At 41.1% G+C, this 21,936-nt stretch overlaps 1 protein-coding gene across 1 annotated transcript; it reads right to left on the reverse strand.

The window, feature by feature from the left end:
- Nucleotides 1–12,065: 12,065 nt before the first annotated feature.
- Nucleotides 12,066–13,053, reverse strand: LOC133784129 (uncharacterized). Its single transcript, XM_062223620.1, has 2 exons — nucleotides 12,592–13,053; nucleotides 12,066–12,292 (listed from the first exon to the last, which is right to left on the reverse strand). The coding sequence occupies exons 1-2, from the start codon at nucleotides 12,857–12,859 to the stop codon at nucleotides 12,258–12,260; spliced, it is 303 nt and encodes a 100-aa protein (XP_062079604.1). The 5' UTR covers nucleotides 12,860–13,053; the 3' UTR covers nucleotides 12,066–12,257.
- Between the last annotated feature and the right edge of the window lie 8,883 nt (nucleotides 13,054–21,936).

The raw sequence follows: 21,936 nt of genomic DNA on the forward strand, positions 1-21,936 counted from the left end.
CCTAGCCACAGGCCCAACGTAGGCCCACCCAAAGGCCTCTTGCTGCTTCACTCCCTACCCAGCCAGCTCCAGCCCACGGCCCAAGCCCACCCGAAGCCTCCCTGCCTAGCCAGCTCCCACGACCCAGCCTTCCCAGCCACGCCTGGGCCTGCCTCCACCCACTCGACCCAGCCCACAAGGCAGTAGCTAGCCACCTGTTTTGGCCCTCTTGAGCCCAAAAAATGTTCCCTTGTCCCTTTATGTCCAAAAATGCCACATTTTTATCCAACTTTCCTACACATTTTCACCACCAAATCATCATTACACCCTAGAATTTACCCCTACTTGCCATATTATTATTAATTTAAATTGATTATTTTAATAATCTCATTTTGGCTATAAATATGTAATTTCAAGACCATTTGTGTGTGCTTAATTTTCGGGTAACCATAATCTTTTCTACCATTCTCTCTTCCATTTTAGTGTTTTTCAAGAGCATTTTCAAGTATGTATTTTATTTATTTTGTAATTCCTATTCTAGCTATGTGCTTCTAATCTTTTTCATAAGATTATTAAGATCATGATGAAGCAACTTGTAACTAGATAATATTTATGTTGTATGTTGATTTCCCTTGTAATGCAACAAAGTTTATGGATTTTTCTTCTTCATATGTGTCTTCCATCTTTAATATCTTATATTTTGGATTGTTAGATAATATTGCTTTGTTCTTCATTTTGCAAAACTTAATATTCTTTGTGTAAGATGAGTCATTAAATTGTACACATCCAATGCTTAGAACAAACCTTATAAATAATGTTATTTGATTTTTTGTTGTTTCATTGGGTTGATTCACATTAAATACTTTGAAATTATATTGTTTTAAAAAGTGAAGAAAAATTCTATCTTTTTAGAAATAATTTGTGCTTAAAATTATAAATCTATTTGGAAAATGATAGTTTTACTTATTTTAACTATCACTAAAACTTGGGAATCAATATACTAATAAGTATTATTAAACTTACATTTTGTGGATTTTAGTATCTTAATAATCTTTCTTTTACAACTTATTTTCAAATCATAATTGGTTTATTTTTGTTCTCTTAAATATCTTTATTTTAAATCTTTTATTTTATGTTCATGACATTCAATCTCATCAACATTTGAAGCTATGTTAGAATTTATTAATTTTGGTTTAAAATAGTTTTCTTTTTTATTTTAGACTACTCATTTGGGTTCGACATCCTTGCTTACACGATCACTATTCTATATGAACGATTCGTGTGCTTGCGATAAAAATATTTAAAACATACCCATTTCGGGTCCATCATTCTCTAACCCAAATTTTTTCAACATATTTAGAGCATACTTGGTCTGAGAAAGAAAAATCCCATTTTCTAACTGACGAATTTGTAATCCTAAAAAGAAACTCAGGTCACCAATCATACTCATCTCAAACTCATTTTTCATTATGTCAACAAATTGAGGGATTTCATTAGGAAATGTAGAACAAAAAATAATATCATCCACATAAATCTGGGCAATGAATATACCTTTAGGAAGATTCTTTATAAAAAGAGTTTGATCAGCATTGCCCCTAACAAAACCATGAGTGAGAAGGTAAGAGGTGAGTTTTTCATACCATGCCCTTGGTGCTTGCTTCAGACCATATAAGGCCTTCTTAAGCTTGTACACATGATGTGGAAAATGAGGATATGTGAATCCCTGAGGCTGCTCAACATAGACCTCCTCTTGAAGTAAGCCATTAAAAAAAACACTCTTCACATCCAATTGATGAAGCTTGATATGCAACTGACAAACTATTGCAAGAAGTAACCGAATATATTCAAGACGAGCAACAGGCGCAAAGGTTTCTTCAAAATCAACGCCTTCGACCTGTTTGTATCCTTGAGCAACAAGACGGGCTTTGTTTCTAGTCACATTTCCAAATTCATCTGATTTGTTCTTGAATATCCATTTTGTACCTACAATATTCTTCCCTTTAGGTTTGTCCACCAAATCCCATACTCCATTTCTTTGAAACTGCAATAGTTCTTCTTACATTGCAGAAACCCAATGCTTGTCAGACAGAGCTTGTTTAACGTCCTTTGGTTCAAAGTTAAACAAAAACATAAGTGGGAAATTTCATCAGCAACCTTTCTCCTGGTGACCATAGTTGCAGCTGGATCACCAATGACAACAGCAGGAGGGCGTGCTTTTTGGATCCACGATGGAGGCCCCTTTTTATATAACTTGGCTGGAGAAAGTTGATGAGAAGACTCTACTGACTGTTCTGACCCAGGACTATCAATAACCGCATCTTCAAAATTTTCAGATGGCTCTGTATGTTCAGTAGAGGATGAAGTGGAAGGGGAACTTGAAATAGGAGGCATGGGAACTTGTTGTGTGTGAGGTACCAAGGTAGGTGTTGAACTGTCCTCATCATTATCATAGTCATCTGAACAATCTTCTGTATCATCAAAGCGAACATTGATAGAGTCCATGATAGTGTTAGTTCTTTTATTTAAAACTTGATAAGCACGACTGTTAGGAGAATAGCCTAGAAACATACCTTTGTCACTCTTGGAGTCGAATTTTCCAAGATAATCTCTGTCATTCAGAATATAGCATGTACAACCAAAAATCCTAAGATAATTTAGATTAGGATTTTTACCTTTCCATAATTCATAAGTTGTTTGAGTAGTACTTGTTCTTAGGTGCACACGATTACTAATGTAACAGGCAGTGTTAACAGCTTCTGCCCAAAATCTTTTTGAGATTCCCTTGGCATTCAACATAACTCTGACCATTTCTTGTAGTGTTCTGTTCTTACGCTCCACTACTCCATTTTGTTGAGGAGTTTTTGGTGCAGAAAATTCATGAGCAATCCCCATATGATCACAAAACTTAGAGAATAAGACATTCTCAAACTCTACCATGGTCGCTTCGGATTCTAAACACTTTAGCTATATTTAGAGCCTTTTCATTCTGAAGTCTTAAACATAAAGCAGAGAACACTCCAAAAGTATTTGATTTCTCTCGAATAAACTAAACCCAGGTAAAACGAGTGTAGTCATCCACACATACCATAACATACCTTTTACCATTAAGACTTTTTGTCTGCATGGGGCCCATCAAGTCAATGTGCAACAGTTCAAGAGCTCTAGTTGTTAGAAGCATCTTAATGGGTGGATGGGCATATCTTACTCGTTTACCTTGCTGACAGGGACCACACACTCTTTCTCTACTAACTTTCAACTCAGGTACTCCTCTTACAGCCTTGAGCTTAATCAACCTTTTTAAATCTCTGCAATTCAAATGACCCAGTCTATAATGCCATAAATCATACTTGTCTAATGAAACTCTTGTGCACACTTCATTATTGTTTATCATATAGCAGTTATCACTAGACCTTATTCCAGACAGAATAGAACACCCATCAGCTGAATTAACTAAGCACTTTGACTTAGAGAAACTTACAATGTAGTGATCATCACATAACTGACTTAAGCTTAAAAGATTTGCTTTCAGTCCTTTAACATAGAGAACACCTTTGACCATAGGTAGATTTTTCAACACAAGATCACTCCCAAGAATAGGTCACTTCTTTCCGTCTTCAAATGTGACCATCCCTTCAGTACTCTCTTTGTAGTTGTTTAGCAATTGTTTGTTGCCAGTCATATGTTTGGAATAATTGCTGTCAAAGTACCACTGATCATCCTTAAAGGCAGAGAGAGATGTATGAGCCACCAGAACAGAAAAACCTTTTTCTTCTTGAGAGCTGCCAGTTAACTTTGGTCTCCAAACCTCCTTAGAATCCTTACCTTCAACGTGAGATGGCTTAGTTGCATCTTATTGTCTTCCCACCAACGTGAGTTCCATCAATGGTAAGATTTTCTCCCTTTTTGTACAAAATCTTGTAGCCTATAGATGTCCTGTCTCCATAAGGCTTTTGAAAATGAAGTTCATGATTCAATGCTGCAGTTCCAGGCGGTATTGACTCCAAGGATTGTTTGGCACGAACTAGATCAGCTTGAATAGCATACAACTTGTCCTCTTAATGTTATAATTCTTCATTCAGGTGTTTTACATCAGCTTCAAGCTTTTTGTTGGCGACTTTAAGACAAGTATTACGTTCTTCGAGAAATTTTACTTTTTGAACCATGGTCAGCCATTGTTGATACATTTTCTCATAAGCAGTCTGTTGATCAAGACTTTTGGATTCAGAGCAGCTGCTCTCATTGTCCCCTTCTTCCTTTTCAACTGTATCTTCTTTGGCAAGAAACGCAACAACATTCTTGCTTGATCATAATTCTCACTACAACTACCATCTTTTTCTTCTTCACTATCACTCCAAGTTTTTACAAGAGCCTTTTCTTTTTCTGAGTGTTTGCACATTTAGCCTGAATATGTCCGAACCCATCATATTCTCTACACTGAATTCCCCTATCCCATGCTTCCTTAGCAATCTCACAGTTTGCAACCACTTTCATTAGATTAGTTGAAACAACATTGAATATAACATCATGAGCTTTTGAATTAAAATTTTCCTTTTCAATTTCATCCACTTGCTCGCTGCCTTAGCTTTTTCACCATCCCCTACATTCTTAGTTGGGGGTTTCCATCCATCAGATACTGCCATCCAGACCCGTTCATCTACAGATTTAAGATACGCCCTCATCTTTGTTTTCCAGTAAGGGTAGTTAGCCCCTTCAAGCATTGGAGGTCTAGTGGTTGATCCACTTTCTCTGAACATATCCATGACTGTCAACACAATAGAAGTTAAATAGAACTCTCGATGACACTAGGATAGGGTAAGATGGGTCAGTAAAAAAAACAAACAATTACCATTCGAACAATACAGAGGCAACCAAATCACACATACAGAAACAACCAGGAAATAGTAATCAAGAATTATAGATAGCTCTGATACCAATATGAAAATGATTTACTACCTAAGTATTGTGAACTTAATGAATTAATAATTCAAGATTCAATGAAAGCTTAAAGAACATGTAAAAAGAATCAGACAAAGCAATTTTTACAAGGTTCACCACCACACAAGTAATGACTTATCATTGGGACCTAGTCTAGAGAAATCCACTAAGATAAAAAATAAAAGTTCTACAAAGTATCTCTGATTTTATATTAACAATAAGAAAATCTTCTATATTTGTCTCTCTTGCAAATTTCCTTAGATTGAACACTTTAAGTCTTCTCACTTCAACTTTCACAGATCTAATCTTCTTTCAATACTTCATTTGAAGAACATTACTGTCTGCCATGAATGAACATTCTTCTTCAACCTGTCAAAACAACAAACCACAAAGAAACCAAACTACAAACTCTACCAGAGCTAAGTTTCTCACAAAAACATCAATAATGGTTCTACTGACTCACGGAATCAAGACAACAAATATATCTTCATAGAACTCACTATAACAAAAAACTGTTAGGAATTCTAACACAACACGAAACCCCAAAACAAAATAAAGTCAACTAAACATAACAAAAAGTTTAATACATGCCATGTAAACAACAAGAAGACATTAGGACTACACCGAACTTCCAGATGCAACTGACAAAACAACTGATGGATCATAATATTGCAAAAATACAAGCAACAGAAAGTATGACACTTGCATCTTGGTTTTATTACCATAAAAAAATGAGAAGGGTAAAATGTCCTTGTCGTGATTTTATTCATCTTTTTTAGTCGTCTGTCTTGAAGACCATACAAACGCCCAATAGCTAAAATTATTGTGTTGTTTTTCATATAATTTTGTTGATCATATTCTCAATGCCTATCCGCTTTCTTTCGTTGTAAATTTGATATTTTTTTATTTGATGGAAATTTGATCTTAGGTGACGAATAGATAAGGAATCGAATGGTAATAGTAATAGGAATGAAAGTTTGAACGGAATGAAATAGAATTTCAATTTTTTTTGTTTTGTTTGGTAGATGCTTTAGAATCAATAACTAAATACTATGTTTGATATATTATGGAAAAAAATGAAACTTATATTATTTTAACCAAATGATCTTTATTCTTACAAATTAATATATATTTTTATCAAATTATCATCATCGTTGTATATTAATATATTTTTACATGTATACCAAATTACTATTCTTATTTTAAATTATATATATATTTTTACCAAATTATATTTTAGCATGAAAAAGAAAGTGTGTATGGAAGCTTGAAGGAGAACAGGGTAAATTGGGCAAAATGTAGTAAAGATTGGAAAGGAATGAGGTTTCATGTAATTTAGTTCAGAAAAGTTGAATCAATTATTTAAATGAATAGGAATTCTATTTTGAATGAGCTTTCCAATAGTAAAAATAAAAAACAAATCAAATTTTAGTTTACACAATTCCATTCCTTTAAACCAAAACAGCAGCTTAGTGCTCCTTGTTGCTTTGTACAGGTGAATTTTTTTTTTTGAGGGAGTACATGTTAATTATTTGGTCAAAGTGAATTAGTACACAAACAAAACAAAAGATAGATAAATAAACAAATGAATGCACTACGTTGTGCTTGGAAAATCTTTTGATACCAACTGGTTGCTATGGTTTTAAGTCTTAATATAAGATTGCAAATGCAACAGTAACAAACAGAAACAGAAATGAGGCCAAGTATAAGTAGATTTTAATTAAAAATGTCAACTTATTTTAAAATTAAAAATTGGTCGCATATGTATTGATCCCATATATTTAATTGAGAACTTTCACTTTCTTATGGATATCCTTTCATGTTGATTGAAAAAAAAAATTAACATTAGCTCCAGATATATAAAAATTTGACTTAAGAATTCATCAGTAGATTGATCTAAATTGATTAAAACACTTGTTTTTTTTTTTTTTTGAGAAAAGTTACAGAGAAAAGAAAAGAAACAGAGAAAGGATAACAAACAAGATTCAGGACGCCTATTGGCCTTTGTCATCTGCAAGAGCAAGTGAAGCCATCTGTGGGACACAACCTTCCCAGCAGTAAGTCTCTTGAGATATCAAGGAAAATTTGGAAATCATGTGTGCCACACCATTCGACGATCTGGGACCGAACCGAACAGACCGAATGCTTTGCTCTGCTGCCTCCCTCCTAATATCGGCCACCAGTAAGTCCAAGTCCCCTCCCTCTTCCGGTGGTCTATTGAGCATACCAACTGCAAGGCTACAATCTGAGACTAACAGTCCTTCTTTAATGTTGAACCTCTTACTAAGGTGGATACCCTGTTGGATGGCCAGTAACTCAGAAACTAGAGGGTCATAAGCATAGTTGATAAACTTACAGCTTGAAGCTATCACATCTCCCAAACTATCTCTGATAACAACTCCACTGCTGCAGCATCCTTGGTTCTTGTTCACTGCAGCATCCACATTGATTATGAACTCTCCCTCCATAGGGGCGATCCACCTTTGCTGAGCAGAAACGGTTTTGTCAGGAGCGGTACCATGGCTCTGCGCAAACTCTTCCAGATATGTGGCCGCCCATTCCACCACAGCTGTGGCCTCCGGATTCCATTTTCTGAAAGTATCATTGTTACGGCAGTTCCAACATTGCCATGCCAAGATAGAGAAGAAGTTGAATTTTCTTTGGGAAGTTGAAGGGAAATTCTGGACAGGAAGGATATCGGGTCCTCAAGATTCCTTCTTTTCATATTCTTGTTGAAACCCGCCACCTTCCAGATTTGGCGATTTCTTGGGCATTGCCATATTGCGTGATACCAGTCCTCCCTTTGGTGGGAATCCCCACACCTACAGCACCCCTGCTCCTTCCTAAGTTTCCTGCAAAATAGAACACTGTTAGTGGGAAGCCACTTGTTGCTTAGCTTCCAAAGGAAGAGTTTGATTTTGGGAGGGACACGCAAGCTCCACACTGTTTTCCACCATCTCTCTGTATCCCTCATATCTGATCCTTCGGCCCTTTCTTTCTCACGAATAGCCACTTGGTAACCACTGCGCACCGAATATTCACCATTCTGGTTATAATGCCAGATTCTCTTATCTCTAGCCTCCAGAGGTCCTGGAATGATGCTTAAGATACTATCCGCATCCTCCTTAGTAAATATGTTTCGGATGAAGCACTCATCCCACTCCCCATCCGCTTTCCTCAGGTCTACCACTCTAATGCCAGCTGGCAGCTCCGGTTTTTCCAGGAAGGTGAAGTTGAACGGCCTTGGTATCCACTTGTCTTCAACAATTCTAACTTCCTCTCCCGACCCGATTCTCCATCGGGATACCACTTCAATAATTTCCCTTCCCCAAAGAAGACTCCGCCAAATGAAGGAAGGGGCTGAACCCATCTTAGCTTGAAAAAAGTCACAGTCCCTGTGATAGCTGAATTTGAGGACTTTAGCAACCAAGGAGTCCGGAAATCTCTCCAACCTCCAGCATTGTTTAGCAAGCATAGCTTTGTTGAAGAGCTCCATATCTTTGAACCCTAAGCCTCCTCGAAACTTCCTTTTGCACAACTCTTCCCATTTGCACCAATGGATTCTCCTTTTCTTCTCGGAGGAGCCCCACCAGAATTTGGCAGCAATGCTATGAATATTATTTATCAAATTTAGAGGGAGTCTAAAACAACTCATGGCGTAAGTAGGCATTGCTTGCACCACCGCCTTAATCAGTACTTCCTTTCCCGCTGCTGAGAACAGGGATCTCTTCCAGCCCTTTATCTTATTCCAGATTCTGCCTTTTATAGAGCTGAAGGTTTCCCTCTTCGATCTGCCAACCAAGCCGGGGATACCCAAATACTTCTCAAAATGCTTCGTGATTTTAACTTCAAACAACCCTGCTATTTCTTTCTTTGTATCTTCATTAACTCTACTTCCGAAGCAAACTTCTGACTTGCCGAAATTAATCACCTGTCCTGAGGCGTCAGTGTACCAGCGGAGAATGTTTCTCAGAGATCTACACCCACTCTCATCTGCATCAAGAAACATGATGCTATCATCGGCGAAGAATAAGTGAGAAACAGTCACCCCTCTTCTTCCAAAGCATATGCCCTCTATAATCTTATTTTGTTCAGCTTCCAAAATCAAACCAGAAAGAGCTTCAGCGCATAGCACGAAGATGAAGGGGGAGAGGGGGTCACCCTGGTGGAGGCCACGTTCTGGAGTTACATTACCTCTGACTTCCCCGTTAATCAGAAAGGAAAAGGAAGCTGAGGTAATGCACCCCATGATTTTCTTCACCCACTCCTCATGATAGCCTATTCTTAACATCAGTCTCTCAACAAATCTCCATTCAATTCTGTCATAAGCTTTGGACATATCAAACTTTAAAGCCATTTTCTTTCCGTTCCCGAAACGATCCTTTCTCATGCAGTGTAATCCTTCGTAACCAATAATTGCATTATCATGGATCACTCTTCCCGCAACAAACGCACTTTGAGAATTCGAAACAGCCATCGCCAAAGAAATTTTCATACGGTCCACCAAGCATTTAGAGATAATTTTATAGACCACCTTGCAAAGGCTAATCGGGCGGTAATCCTCTATCATCTTCGCTTTCGGCACCTTCGGTATGAGTGTAATCAGAGTCTCGTTCAGTTGATGAAGAGGGAGGTTCTCATTTAACACTTTCAGGCAAACACTGACTACATCGCCCCGAACCGAGTTCCAGAATTTCTGATAGAAGAGGGCGGGGAGCCCGTCAATACCTGGTGCTTTGATAGGATTCATACCCTTGATCTCCGAGCGAATATCCTCTTCAGAGAACTGCCCCAGTAATGTCTCATTCATGGCCTCCGAAATTTTTGGTTTAATCCCTCTTAATAACATAAAAAATTTCAGATCACAGAAACAGTATGCATGGCATCTCAAAGGGTTTAAACGTCGAAGAAATTTACCTGGATAAAGATTGAAGATTCTGAAAAGGAATGACTTTGGGTTTGCAAGTGAAGGACCCTTGGCAAAGCGAATGAAGACCTTTGAAGTTCCTGGTTCTGAAATAGTTCTTGAGAGTTCGTGGCAAAGAGATGGCGTGTAAAGCTGTTGATGAAGTGGCAAGGATTTTCAACACGTGGCCGACACGTGGCACAGATATTGCTCGCCTATCGACCAGGATTGTTTCCACATGGAAATATCACGTTTTATATATGACCAGACTGGTCGTATACTCCGTTCATTTATGTAAAGATCTGTACAATTGTGATGATATCCGAGAATATCTCTTCATTATGACCTGCAGATCCGTTTATTAAGCATAGATATTATTTCCTAATTCATGTAACTCTTCCTGAGCCTATAAATACTCAAGAAATAGCTCAAGGAAGGGGATGGATCTTTTTCTTTCAGAATTATATTACTATTATCAATTGTTGTATTGTTTTCTTCTTCTAAGGTCTGTGAAACTCAGGAACCCTAGTTCTTTGATCACACCTTTGAAGCTCACTGAGGCCAAACCACTATAATTCTCCGTGTTCTTTATTTTTCCATTAGATCATTTTCTCAACTTCTATATTACTTTTCTGTCGTTTTCTAAACTCCGTGTCGTTGACCGAAATCAGGGTCAACACTCTTCATGAAGATCTCCATGCAAAAAAGCATTATTAACATCTAATTGGTGCAAAAACCAGCCATGAGATGAACCTAAAACAAGAAGTAACTTGACATAAACAAGTTTAGCAACAGGAGCAAACGTATCATTATAGTCAATACCTTCTTGTTGTGTGTATCCTTTGGCAACCAACCTTGCTTTGTGTCTCTCTATAGTTCCATCAACATGATATTTGATCTTGTACACCCATTTACAGTCAATAGCATGTTTGTTTGAAGGAAGACTAGCAATAGTCCAAGTATGATTGACTTCTAAAGCGTGAATCTCAGCAGCCATGGCTTGCTACCATTCTGGTTGAGTAGCCACCTGTTGATAACAACTGGGTTTCGAATGGCTTGAAACAGCTAAAACTGAGGCACGAAATGATGGAGACAACCTCCCATAGTCAAGAATAGCAGACGAAGGATAAGAGGTGGAAGAGAAAGAAGGAAAAGGAAAGTGGACAGTAGCTAAAGTGCAATGATAGTCTTTGAGGTAGGAAGGTCGTTTGTGAGGGTGGGGGGATCTCAAAGTAGAAGAACAAGGAATGGGAGGAGCTGGTTGTTGTGTCATTTGGGGGTTCATGAGATTGGTAGGGACTGGTTGAGGTGATATTTGTGATACAGTGGTGGGAGTAATATCAGAGGATGGTGGGGAATATTGAAGGGAAGATGGTAAGTGAGGACTCTCGACAGCAATAGGAGAAGAACAACAATCAGAAACAAAACAAGGTAAAATGAGTCAGAAAAAAAAATCAGAAGCATCAAACATATTATGATTGGAAGAAGCTAATGGAAAAATATATTCATGAAAAATAACATCTCGAGAATAAAATAATTGATTGGTTTCCAAGTCAAGTAACTTGTAAGCTTTCATACCAAGTGGATAACCAAGAAAAATACAAGCACGAGACTGAGGTGAAAACGTATGTCTAGAACTAATAAGGGTGGAAGCATAAGCTAAACAACCAAAAACTTTGAGATGTTGATAATTGAGAGCTTTGTGATACAAAAGCTCAAATGGAGTTCTTTGTTTCAGTAAAGGAAAAGGAATGCGATTGATAAGATGAGTAGCTATAGTGACACAATCACCTCAATAAGCAAGAGGAACATGAGATTGAAACATAAGGGCGCGAGCTACATTTAACAAATGTTGGTGTTTTCGCTCTACAACCAAAATTTTTTCAGGTCTTTGCACACAAGAATGGAAATGTAAAATGCCTAGAGATGAGAAAAGATCATGAAATTGAAGTTCAAGAGCATTATCACAACGAATACCCTTACTTATAGCTTTAAATTGATTTTTGACCATATTATTGAAGTTGGGAATGATTTGGTTAACTTTAGATTTAGTGCGTAACAAATATAGCCAAGTAAAGCGAGAATGATCGTCAACAAGAGTGAGAAAATATCGATGACCTGAAACAGTAAGTGTATGAAAGGGTCCTCATATATCATAATGAATAAGATCAAAAGGCACAGCATATATAAAATTGTGAGAAACAAAAGGAAGACGTTCCGCTTGGAAAAATGACAAATGGAACAATGAAAAACACTTTTATTATCATGAGAAAGTTGTAACATTTTATTAGGGTGATATTTTTTTATTCAAGATGGATGACCTAGTCTATAGTGCCATAAAGTTGTTTTGGAAGGCGCTGAAAAAACAGAAAAACTAGCTGGAGTGAGAAAAACAACTGGAGCATAATTGACTAAATAATAAAGATTACCTATGCGTTCACCCATCCCAATCTGGAGTGCCCGAGAAGTGTCCTGAATGATACAAGACTTGTCAGAAAAAATGAAAGAACAATGACAAGACTGAGATAAAGAACTAACATATAAGAGATGATACTTGAAATCATGTACATAAAGAACATTATGTAATGTAATATGAGGGGAAAGGATAACAACCCCAACCTGAGAAATAGGGACAGATTGACCAGTGGGTAAAGAAACAGAGGCAATATGAGTAGAAGAAATAGTGTGAAATAGAGATAAATCACTACAAACATGATGAGTAGCTCCTGTGTCAATAATCCAAGAATGAGAGGAAACGATAGAAGTCATACCAGTGAAGTTAGAAACAATAGGCTGATCCTCTGAGATGTGATTTGAAGATTGAAGTTGGGTTGAAAGTAGGTGAATAATCTGTTGGCATTGAGTGTTGGAAAGGGTGGCTGCAACATTCTTGGATGGCTCGGGAAGTGTCTCAAATAAATGGTGCTCATCAGCATTAGTGTGATTAGCCACTGGTTTGGAACTTAGAGAAGGTGGAGAGGATCCATCACGAAACTTGAAACTAGGGGGATAGCCGTGTAACTTGTAGCAACGAGCCATGGTGTGACCAGAGATACCACAGTGAGTGCAAAGAGGACGATCAGTACGGCCACGATTGAAGCAAGAGGCAGCAGCAAAAGGCTTGGGAGGAATGGAACTAGAACCGAACTCCTCAGTGGTGGAAGGAAGAGGAGTAAGACATCTTTGATGTTCTTCTTGAACAATGAGAGAAAAAGCCTTATTGATGGAAGGTAAGGGGTAACACTTGTAACACTTATTTATTACCTATATATATATCTACTATATGTATACTATGGTACATGAAATTGAAGAGAAACTAATCCAAATTTAATCTGAATCCAACTCAACAGGCAACATGGCTTCATACCCGTATGCTAAGGAAAACGGGGTATGACCTGTTGTTGTTCGGTGGGAAGTTCTGTACGACCAAAGGACTTCAGGAATTGTTCTGGCCATGCTCCCTTAGCTTCTTCGAGTCTTTTCTTTAGGGTATCCTTCAACGTCTTGTTAACTGCTTCGACTTGCCCATTCCCCTGGGGATGAGCGACTGAAGAAAATCTTTTGATAATATCGTGACGTTTGCAGAAGTCCGTGAATAGATCACTGTCGAACTGGGTGCCGTTATCTGAGACTATCTTCCTTGGTAATCCATAGCGAAAGATGATGTTTTTTACTACGAAATCAAGCACTTTCTTAGTCGTTATGGTCGCGAGTGGCTCAGCTTCAGCCCATTTGGTGAAGTAGTCAACAAAAACCACTGCATACTATACACCACCCTTTCCTGTAGGCAAAGATCCGATTAGATCTATTCCCCAAACTACGAAAGGCCATGAACTCTGCATCTGCTTTAACTCGTTGGGAGCTGCTCGTGAGATTTTAGAAAATCTCTGACACTTGTCACATCTTCGCACAAACTCCATTGAGTCTTCATTCATTGTTGGCTAGAAATATCCCTGCCTTAGGATCTTTTTTGAAAGGCTTTGCCCCCCAGCGTGGTCCCCGCAAAATCCTTCGTGTACCTCCTTCATCAACTCTTTGGCTTTCTCCTTTGTAATACACCTGAGAAGTGGCAGTGAGTATCCCCTTCGGTACAGGATTCCATCGACCAGGATATACCTAGCAGCTTGCCGTTGAAGGGTCCTAGCTTTGTTTCTGTCTGCATGTAGCACGCCGCTTAATAGATACTCTACATATGGCGCCATCCATGTATCCGTCATTTGGATGACCAGAGTGGTTTCTGCTGCTTGGATGTTGGGCATGGATAGTCGCTCAACTGGCACTATGTTCAGATTGTCAGCGTCCTTTGCATTTGCCAACTTTGCCAAAGCGTCCGTGTTGGAATTTTGATCACGAGGTACTTGCTGGAGAGTGTATCTGTCGAACTGGGCTAATAAATCTTTTGCTTTGTTCAGATAGGAGACCATCTTCAATCCTCGCACCTGATACTCTCCCAAGATTTGATTTACGACTAGCTGAGAATCACTATAAACGTCAAGTGCTTTTATGTTCATATCCTTGGCAAATCGTAGTCCAGCGAGTAATGCTTCATATTCAGCCTCATTGTTAGAGGCAGTGAAGTCAAATCTTATTGCATAGTGAAATTGATGCCCTTCCGGCGTTATCAATATCACTCCTGCTCCTGCGTGGGATTCGTTAGATGAACCGTTTGTGAACAATTTCCACGAGGGTGCTTGGGTTTGACATTCAGGCTCGCTGGGCTCCTCAATCTGCTCGCCACCCGCGGGCTCTGTGAACTCGGCGATGAAGTCAGCTAAGGCTTGTCCTTTTATCGCTGCTCGCAGCAGGTAAGATATGTCGAACTGCCCACTTTAGTAATCTTCCGGCAGCCTCTGGCTTCTGCAGGACTTGCCGAAGAGGTTGGTCAGTCAGTACCATAATCGGATGAGCTTGGAAGTAAGGCCGCAGCTTCCTAGAGGCCAATACTAAGCAGTAGGCTAACCTTTCGATGGGGGGATATCTTAATTCTGCTCCGGTCAGCCTTTTGCTTATGTAATAGACAATCTTCTGCACACCTTCTTCTTCTCTCACCTAAACAACACTAGCAGCGTAATCCGTGATTGCCAGGTAGATGAACAAAGTCTCTTTATCGACCGGCTTCGACAGGATGGGTGGCTGCGCCATATGCATTTTTAGTGCTTGAAAGGCCTGTTCGCACTCATCTGTCCATTCAAATTTCTTATTGCCTCTGAGTAGATTGAAAAATGGGACGCACTTGTTCGTTGATTTTGAAATAAATCTACTTAGAGTAGCAATTCTCCCGGTCAGGTTTTGGACATCCTTAATCTTCACTGGGAACTTCATCTCGATCAGGGATTTTATCTTCTTGGGATTAGTTTCAATTCCTCTTGAGTTAACTATGAATCCCAAGAACTTCCCTGATCCTACCCCGAAGGAGCATTTAAGGGGATTTAGCTTCATCCTATATTTATTAAGGACGTTGAAGCGTTCCTGCAAATCCCGTACATGCCCTTCTTCTTTCTTCGACTTAACCAGCATGTCGTCGACGTAAACCTCCATGTTTGCACCGATCAGCTCCTTAAAAATGTGGTTGACGAGTCTTTGGTAAGTCGCACCAGCGTTTTTTAAACCAAAGGGCATCACTTTGTAATAGTAGAGCCCTGTATCGGTTCGAAAGCTAGTGTGATCCTCATCAGGGGGATGCATACTGATTTGATTATACCCCGAGTATGCATCCACGAATGAGAGGATCTCGTGTCCTGCAGTGGCATCGACCAACTAGTCGATCCTCGGGAGTGGGAAGCAGTCTTTGGGGCAGGCTTTATTTAGGTCTGTAAAATCCATGCACGTACGCCACTTGCCGTTCGGCTTGGGCACGAGTACGGGATTGGAGACCCACGATGGATAAAATGCCACCCTGATGAACCCATTCTCCTTCAGCTTCTCGACTTCCTCTTTCAAAGCCTTTGATCTGTCTTTGTCGAGCAACCTTCTTTTTTGTTGCACATGTGGAAAGCTTTTGTCAATGTTCAGGACATGGCTGATGATTGCAGGATCTATCCCGACCATGTCTTTATATGACCAGGCAAAGACATCCTGGTTCCTCCTTAAGAACTCCACCAATGTGTGTTTTGTTGTTGTCTCTAAGCTTTTACCGACTTTCACAACTCTGGTCGGATTTTCCTCATCGAGTTGGACCTCTTCAAGGTCCTCGATGGGGCCCACTTCTTCTTCAAAATCCCCAAAGCGAGGATCTAGGTCTCCATCCTCACTTTGGGCAACACCTTATTTGGTGAGATTATCACCTGAGCGGGCTTGAACATTAGTTGTCATTTGCAACACTATCCCGGTGGCATCTCTCGATACATCATTCTTTGCCTTGGTGATCGAGGCGTTGTAGCACTCCCTCGCTTCCCTTTGGTTTCCCAACACGCATCCTATCCCTGTGTCCGTTGGGAATTTCATGGCGAGGTGCCATATAGAAGTGACGGCTCAGAGGTCGACTAGAATTTGTCTTCCTATCACAGCATTGTATGTTGAAGGACAATCAACTACTATGAAAGTGGTGAGTAATGTCCTGTTAGTAGGTGCAGTGCCTGCTGTGACTGGGAGTCTAATTTACCCCACTGGGGCGAGCCCTTCTCCAGAGAAACCATAAATGGTTTGGTTGCATGGCTCCAGGTCCTTAACAGATAATTTCATCATTTCTAGCGAGGACTTATATAAGATGTTGACCGAACTTCCCGTATCGACCAACACCCTTTTCACCATCATATTTGGGATTTGTACATCCACGACCAGCGGATCGGAGTACTGGAATCGCACATGCTGGGCGTCGTCGTCAGAGAAGGTGATTAGTTCCTCCTCAGTTCGTTCCTTTTTTGGTGCACGATCCTCGACACTCATCATCTCGATGTCTTGGTTGTGGCATAGGGTTCGAGCATAACGTTCCCTTGCTTTTCCACTATCTCCTGCAAGATGCGGGCCTCCGCAGATGGTGAGTAGGGTACCTGCCACAGGAGCTGGCTATAAAGGTGGTGAGCGTTGGTGTGCAGGCGCCGACTCGTTGCCACCAGGAGCCTCTTGTTGAGAACCTCCCGCGGCTCGTACATATCTTTTTAAATGTCCCTGTCTTATCAGGAACTCAATCTCATCCTTCAGCTGGTTACACTCGTTGGTGTCGTGCCCATAGTCATTATGATAACGACAGAACTTTGTTGAATCTCTCTTGGAGATATCTTTTCTTATTGGTGCGGGTCATTTGTAGGGCATGCTCGAGCTGGTTGCTTGGTAAACCTTGGCTCGGCTTTCAACAAGGGCGGTGTAATTGGTGAATTTTGGTTCATACCGATTATTTTTGGGGTGTTTACTCTTGGAGGTCGAGGGTTCGTTCCTCGCCCTCTTTCCACCATTCTTACCGTTGCCATTCCCGTTGCCTTTGCCGTTGCCATTGGGCTTAGACCCGTTGGTGGCTTTGGCGGGTTCTTCTTTAGGCCCCTTGTCCTTTGCTGGTGATTTCCCTTCATTGGCAATCGCGTCCTCGAGCTTGATGTACCAATCAGCTCTATCTAAAAACTCCTGGGTACTCTTAATCCCATGCTTCCTGAGGCTACTCCAGAGGGGAGAATGGTGCCTAACCCCAGCGGTTAGGGCCATCATCTGGCCTTCACCGCCCACAGTCTTGGCTCCTGCTCCGGCTCGCATGAAGCGATGAACATATTCTTTTAAGGGCTCCCCCTCTTTCTGGCGAATCTCGACCAGTTGGTTCGCCTTGGTGGGGTGCACAGGACTTGCGTAGAAATGTCCGTAAAACTCCTTCACGGACATCTCCTAGGATACTATACTTGCAGGGGGGAACTTAAAGAACCACTCCTGGGCGGCATCAGAAAGGGTCGCTGGGAAGATCCTGCAGCGAGCATCTTCAGAGACTTTCTGAATGTCCATCTGTATCTCAAATTTGTTTACATGAGATACCGGGTCTCCATACCCGTCAAAATTTGGCAGAGTCGGCATCTTAAAAACTTGCTGGGGGTTTCTGCCACAGCAATCCTTTGTACGAAAGGGGTGCCTCTCCTCCAATCATACTCAATGTGCGATGTCCGCCCCCCGACCAGCTGTTGCACAGCCTGGTTCAGGGCATCGATTTGAGCCTGAACAGCTTCAGGAATTGCTGGGGCCTTTGAAGCCAGGGGAATGTACTCATTGTGCCTTTCTCGGCGGTCGTTGAGTACATCTCTCAAGTCATCGTCTCTTCGCCGCTGCTCGCTGGCTCCGAGTCGGCTAAAGACATTATTTTGTCTGGGTTGCCCCCCAGCATTATGGCCTGCTTGTCGGTCTTCTCTAGGTGGGGGGCTCCTACCTCCACCTCTCTCTTCGTTCCTCCGACTAGCATTTCCTCTGCCTGAGTCGGCCTCATTGTAGCCGTGGCCATCTCTAAACCTTGACTGGCTATGGTGGGACCGACTGTTTCCCCTGTTTCCTCCTTGGGCTAGCATTTCCCGAGCGTTAGGGGGAGGCCTGCGTTGGTCGGTGGGTCCCCGTGCATTGTCATGCCGTGGGGGGCCCCTGACCGCAGAGCCTGTCTCTGAGTTTCTTCTGTTGGCAGAAGGATGCTGCCCCCTGCTCGGTGGATGCGGCTCTTCACCACCTGGGCGTCTAGGGCTGCAGGGCTGTTGCCCGACCCTATTCTGCCTCGAGCGCGGGGGATTGCCTCGACCAGCCTGAGACGCAGGCTGCGTCTCAAGATCCCTAGGTGGGATCTCATCCTGAGTTATAGGTGGCTGCTCCGGCCTCTGAGGGCTTGTTGGCTGGAGCGAAGGGCCAGGATTGGGACCCCTTTGAGGTGGCCCGCTTGGGGGTTGATCAGACTACGAGGCTGGCGCAGTCTGATTCCTAGCCAACTGGAGGGCTGCTTCAAGGGCTGCCATGGCATCCCTCTGCCGACGGTCCATCTCTGCCTGTCACTCGCTTAGCTCTTGGCGTTGGCGCTCTATCTCCCTTTGTTGTGACGCCATTATCTCGGCGGCACTCTCCTGATTGGCCCTCAGAGCGGCCAACTCATCTTGCAACACCCCAGTGTTGTCTTCAGGGTCTCAGAGTCCACCTCCTCCTCATCGAACTCCAAATGAGGTTCGTCTTCAGCCATATTTGGGGGAGGAGGATGGGATGGTGCAGCGGCAGCCTGTCCAGTCTTCTTGGTAGTCTTTGCCATTAGATTTTCTTGAGTTCGACTCTCAATGAAAGCACCAGAATGTTGACCCTGATTTTAGTCAACGACACGGAGTCTAGAAAATGATAGAAATGTAATATAGAGCTTGAGAAAATGATCTAATGGAAAAATAAAGAACACAGAGAATTATAGTGGTTCGGCTCCAGTGATTGGTATTAACCTACGTCCACTTGACACTATTATTAGTATTGAGCTTCAAAGGTGTGATCAAAGAACTAGGGTTCCTGAGTTTCATAGACCTTAGAAGAAGAAAACAATACAACGATGGATAATAGTAATATAATTCTGAAAGAAAAAGATCCATCCCCTTCCTTGAGCTATTTCTTGAGTATTTATAGGCTCAGGAAGAGTTACATGAATTAGGAAATAATATCTATCCTTAATAAACGGATCTGTAGGTCATAATGAAGAGATATTCTCGGATATCATCACAACTGTACAGATCTTTACATAAATGAACGGAGTATACGACCAGTTTGGTCGTATATAAAACGTGATATTTCCATGTGGAAATAATCCTGGTCGATAGGCAAGCAATATCTGTGCCACGTGTCGGCCACGTGTTGAAAATCCTTGCCACGTCATCAACAACTGTTTTTTGGATAAAGAAAGAGGTTTATATGACTATTCCTCAAGGGTATAGTCCTAAGGGGGAGATTATTATGCCTCATAACCCGGTGTGCAAACTTAACAAGTCTCTCTATGGTTTAAAGAAAGCTTCAAGGCAATGGTATACAAAATTTTCAAGTATTTTGCTAGAAAAATAGTTGAAACAATCAGCCACGGATCACTCTTTGTTTTTCAAACATGAAGGTAGTGTTTTTATAGCCTTATTAGTATATGTGGATGGTGTTATCATTGCTGGGAACAATTTACAAGCTATTGAGCGACTGAAACAAGATCTTGACAAGAAATTCAAGCTTAAAGACATGGGAAGCTTGAGATATTTCATTGGTTTAGAAGTAGCTCGAACAGAAAAGAGGATTTTCATTTCTCAAAGGCCTTATGCTTTACAGATTCTCGAAGAAGCTGACTGTTTAGGCACTAAACTTGTTAGTACTCCTATTGTAACGACCCAAATTTCCTAATAAGGTTTAGGACCTTGATTAGGAGGCCGGGAGGGCCATAATCGATTTACTGTGTTATTATGATTATATGCATGATTATGTGGGACATATTATTATATGATGATAAAGGCATGCATGGGGCTATCTACTCTGCTGTGAGGGTATTTTGGTAATTTGGCTCATTGAGAGCGTAATTGTGTACTTGTGTGTATATTGGTAGGCTAATATTGAGACCACATTATTATGTGGATATATTTATATATCTGTGGCTCGAGACGATCCTAGTGAGCAGATTAGTGAAAAAGTCATGGCGGGGATTTATACCCGGCTCGGGGTGAGTCTAGGGGTATAAATGGGAATTTAGTGAGCTTATTGGAGTCTATTTTTTTAACATCGAAGAATATAATTGGAGATTAGTTAGGTATCAGGAATTAAGCGGGAAATGTTAGAGACACTCGAGGAGTTAGCGGGAATTGGGTAAAATGACTAAAATGCCCCTAGGTGGATTAAAGGGTTTAGACTTAATAGGGAGGGCATTAAGGTCATTTGGCTTGCAAGGGATAGATATGCTGAGGCTTTATGTTAGTGGGAATTGTAGAAAGTAATAGAAGTCTGGAAGAAAGGAAAGAAGGAAAAGAAAGAAAAGAGAAAAGGAAGGGAAAATAGAGTTGTATTCTCTTGGGTCGGTTTGTGGTTCTCTCACCAATTTTCTGGGGTTTTCTTGGAGCAAAAGCTCAGAGGAGAGCTGGGTTAGGCTAAGAATCAAGAATCCTAAGCTAGGATTGGAGACTTGGCAGAGGTTTAGCAGGAACACCCTAACACTTGAGGTAAGGTTCTATAGTTTCTTCAGTTTCTGGTTTTGGTTTTTGAACTATGGTGCATAAGCTGAGTTTGATGGGAACTTTAGGGAATTCAGGCCAAAGGGTGAGGAAGAGCAAGCTAGGGAGTTGTAGAGGCTGTCTTGAAATCGAAACTCCATTAAAGGTATGAATTCTAAGCCTCTAACTCTGATGTTTTGGCTGGTTTTGCTGAGTTTATGAGCTTAGGGACAACTATGGTGAATTTTGGGATTGGAGATGCATGTGATTGGGTTTTGAGTTTTTGGGGTGCTTGGGATGAGTGGAGTATGTGTATAAGGTTGTTTTTGAAGTTGGCAATGGTTTGAGGAAGTTTTGGTTGAGTTTGGTTCGAGGAAATCGCAGGAAGAGAAATTCGGAGTTGGCCTGTCTGTGACTAGCGCTACAGCGCTAGCCTTTGGGCGCTGTAGCGCTAGGCCATGTATGCTGAGGGGATTTTTCTTCTGTTTGTAGCGCTGTAGCGCCCTCCTAAGAGCGCTGCCCTGTTTTCATAAAGGGATTTTAGGGTTATTTGCAAGGGTTTTTGACCAAGGGTTTGGGGTTTGGTTCCACCACCTTGTTTGGTGGAACTAGAACTTCCCGGGGGCTCGGGATTGGTCCCGAGGCTAGGTTTTCGGACTTGAGGTTTGGTGATGACTTTGACCTATGATTGTGTTTAGGTGTGCGCTAAGGTTCGAGAGGGATCGTGTTCAAGGAGTCAAGTGATCAAAGCTAGCGAATCGAAAGGTAAGAAAGCTGCACCTGAGTATGTGGTTAGGTTGGGACTAAGTGTTCCCTATGTATGTATGAACTGTTATGTGAATGTGAATAACCATGTGGACACGATGGGACTAAGAGCTCCCTATATTTGTACATCATGTCATGAGATAGTGTTATTATGCCATGGGACATGCGATAACCGGCCTAAGAGTGTCGGAATCAATATTTGCGCACAGGGCGCGGCTCGGCCACTGGTAGCTGAGGCAGCTTATTTATCACTGAGCT

This window comes from Humulus lupulus, chromosome 6 (assembly GCF_963169125.1).
Source record: "Humulus lupulus chromosome 6, drHumLupu1.1, whole genome shotgun sequence".
Classification (NCBI taxonomy): Eukaryota; Viridiplantae; Streptophyta; class Magnoliopsida; order Rosales; family Cannabaceae; genus Humulus; species Humulus lupulus.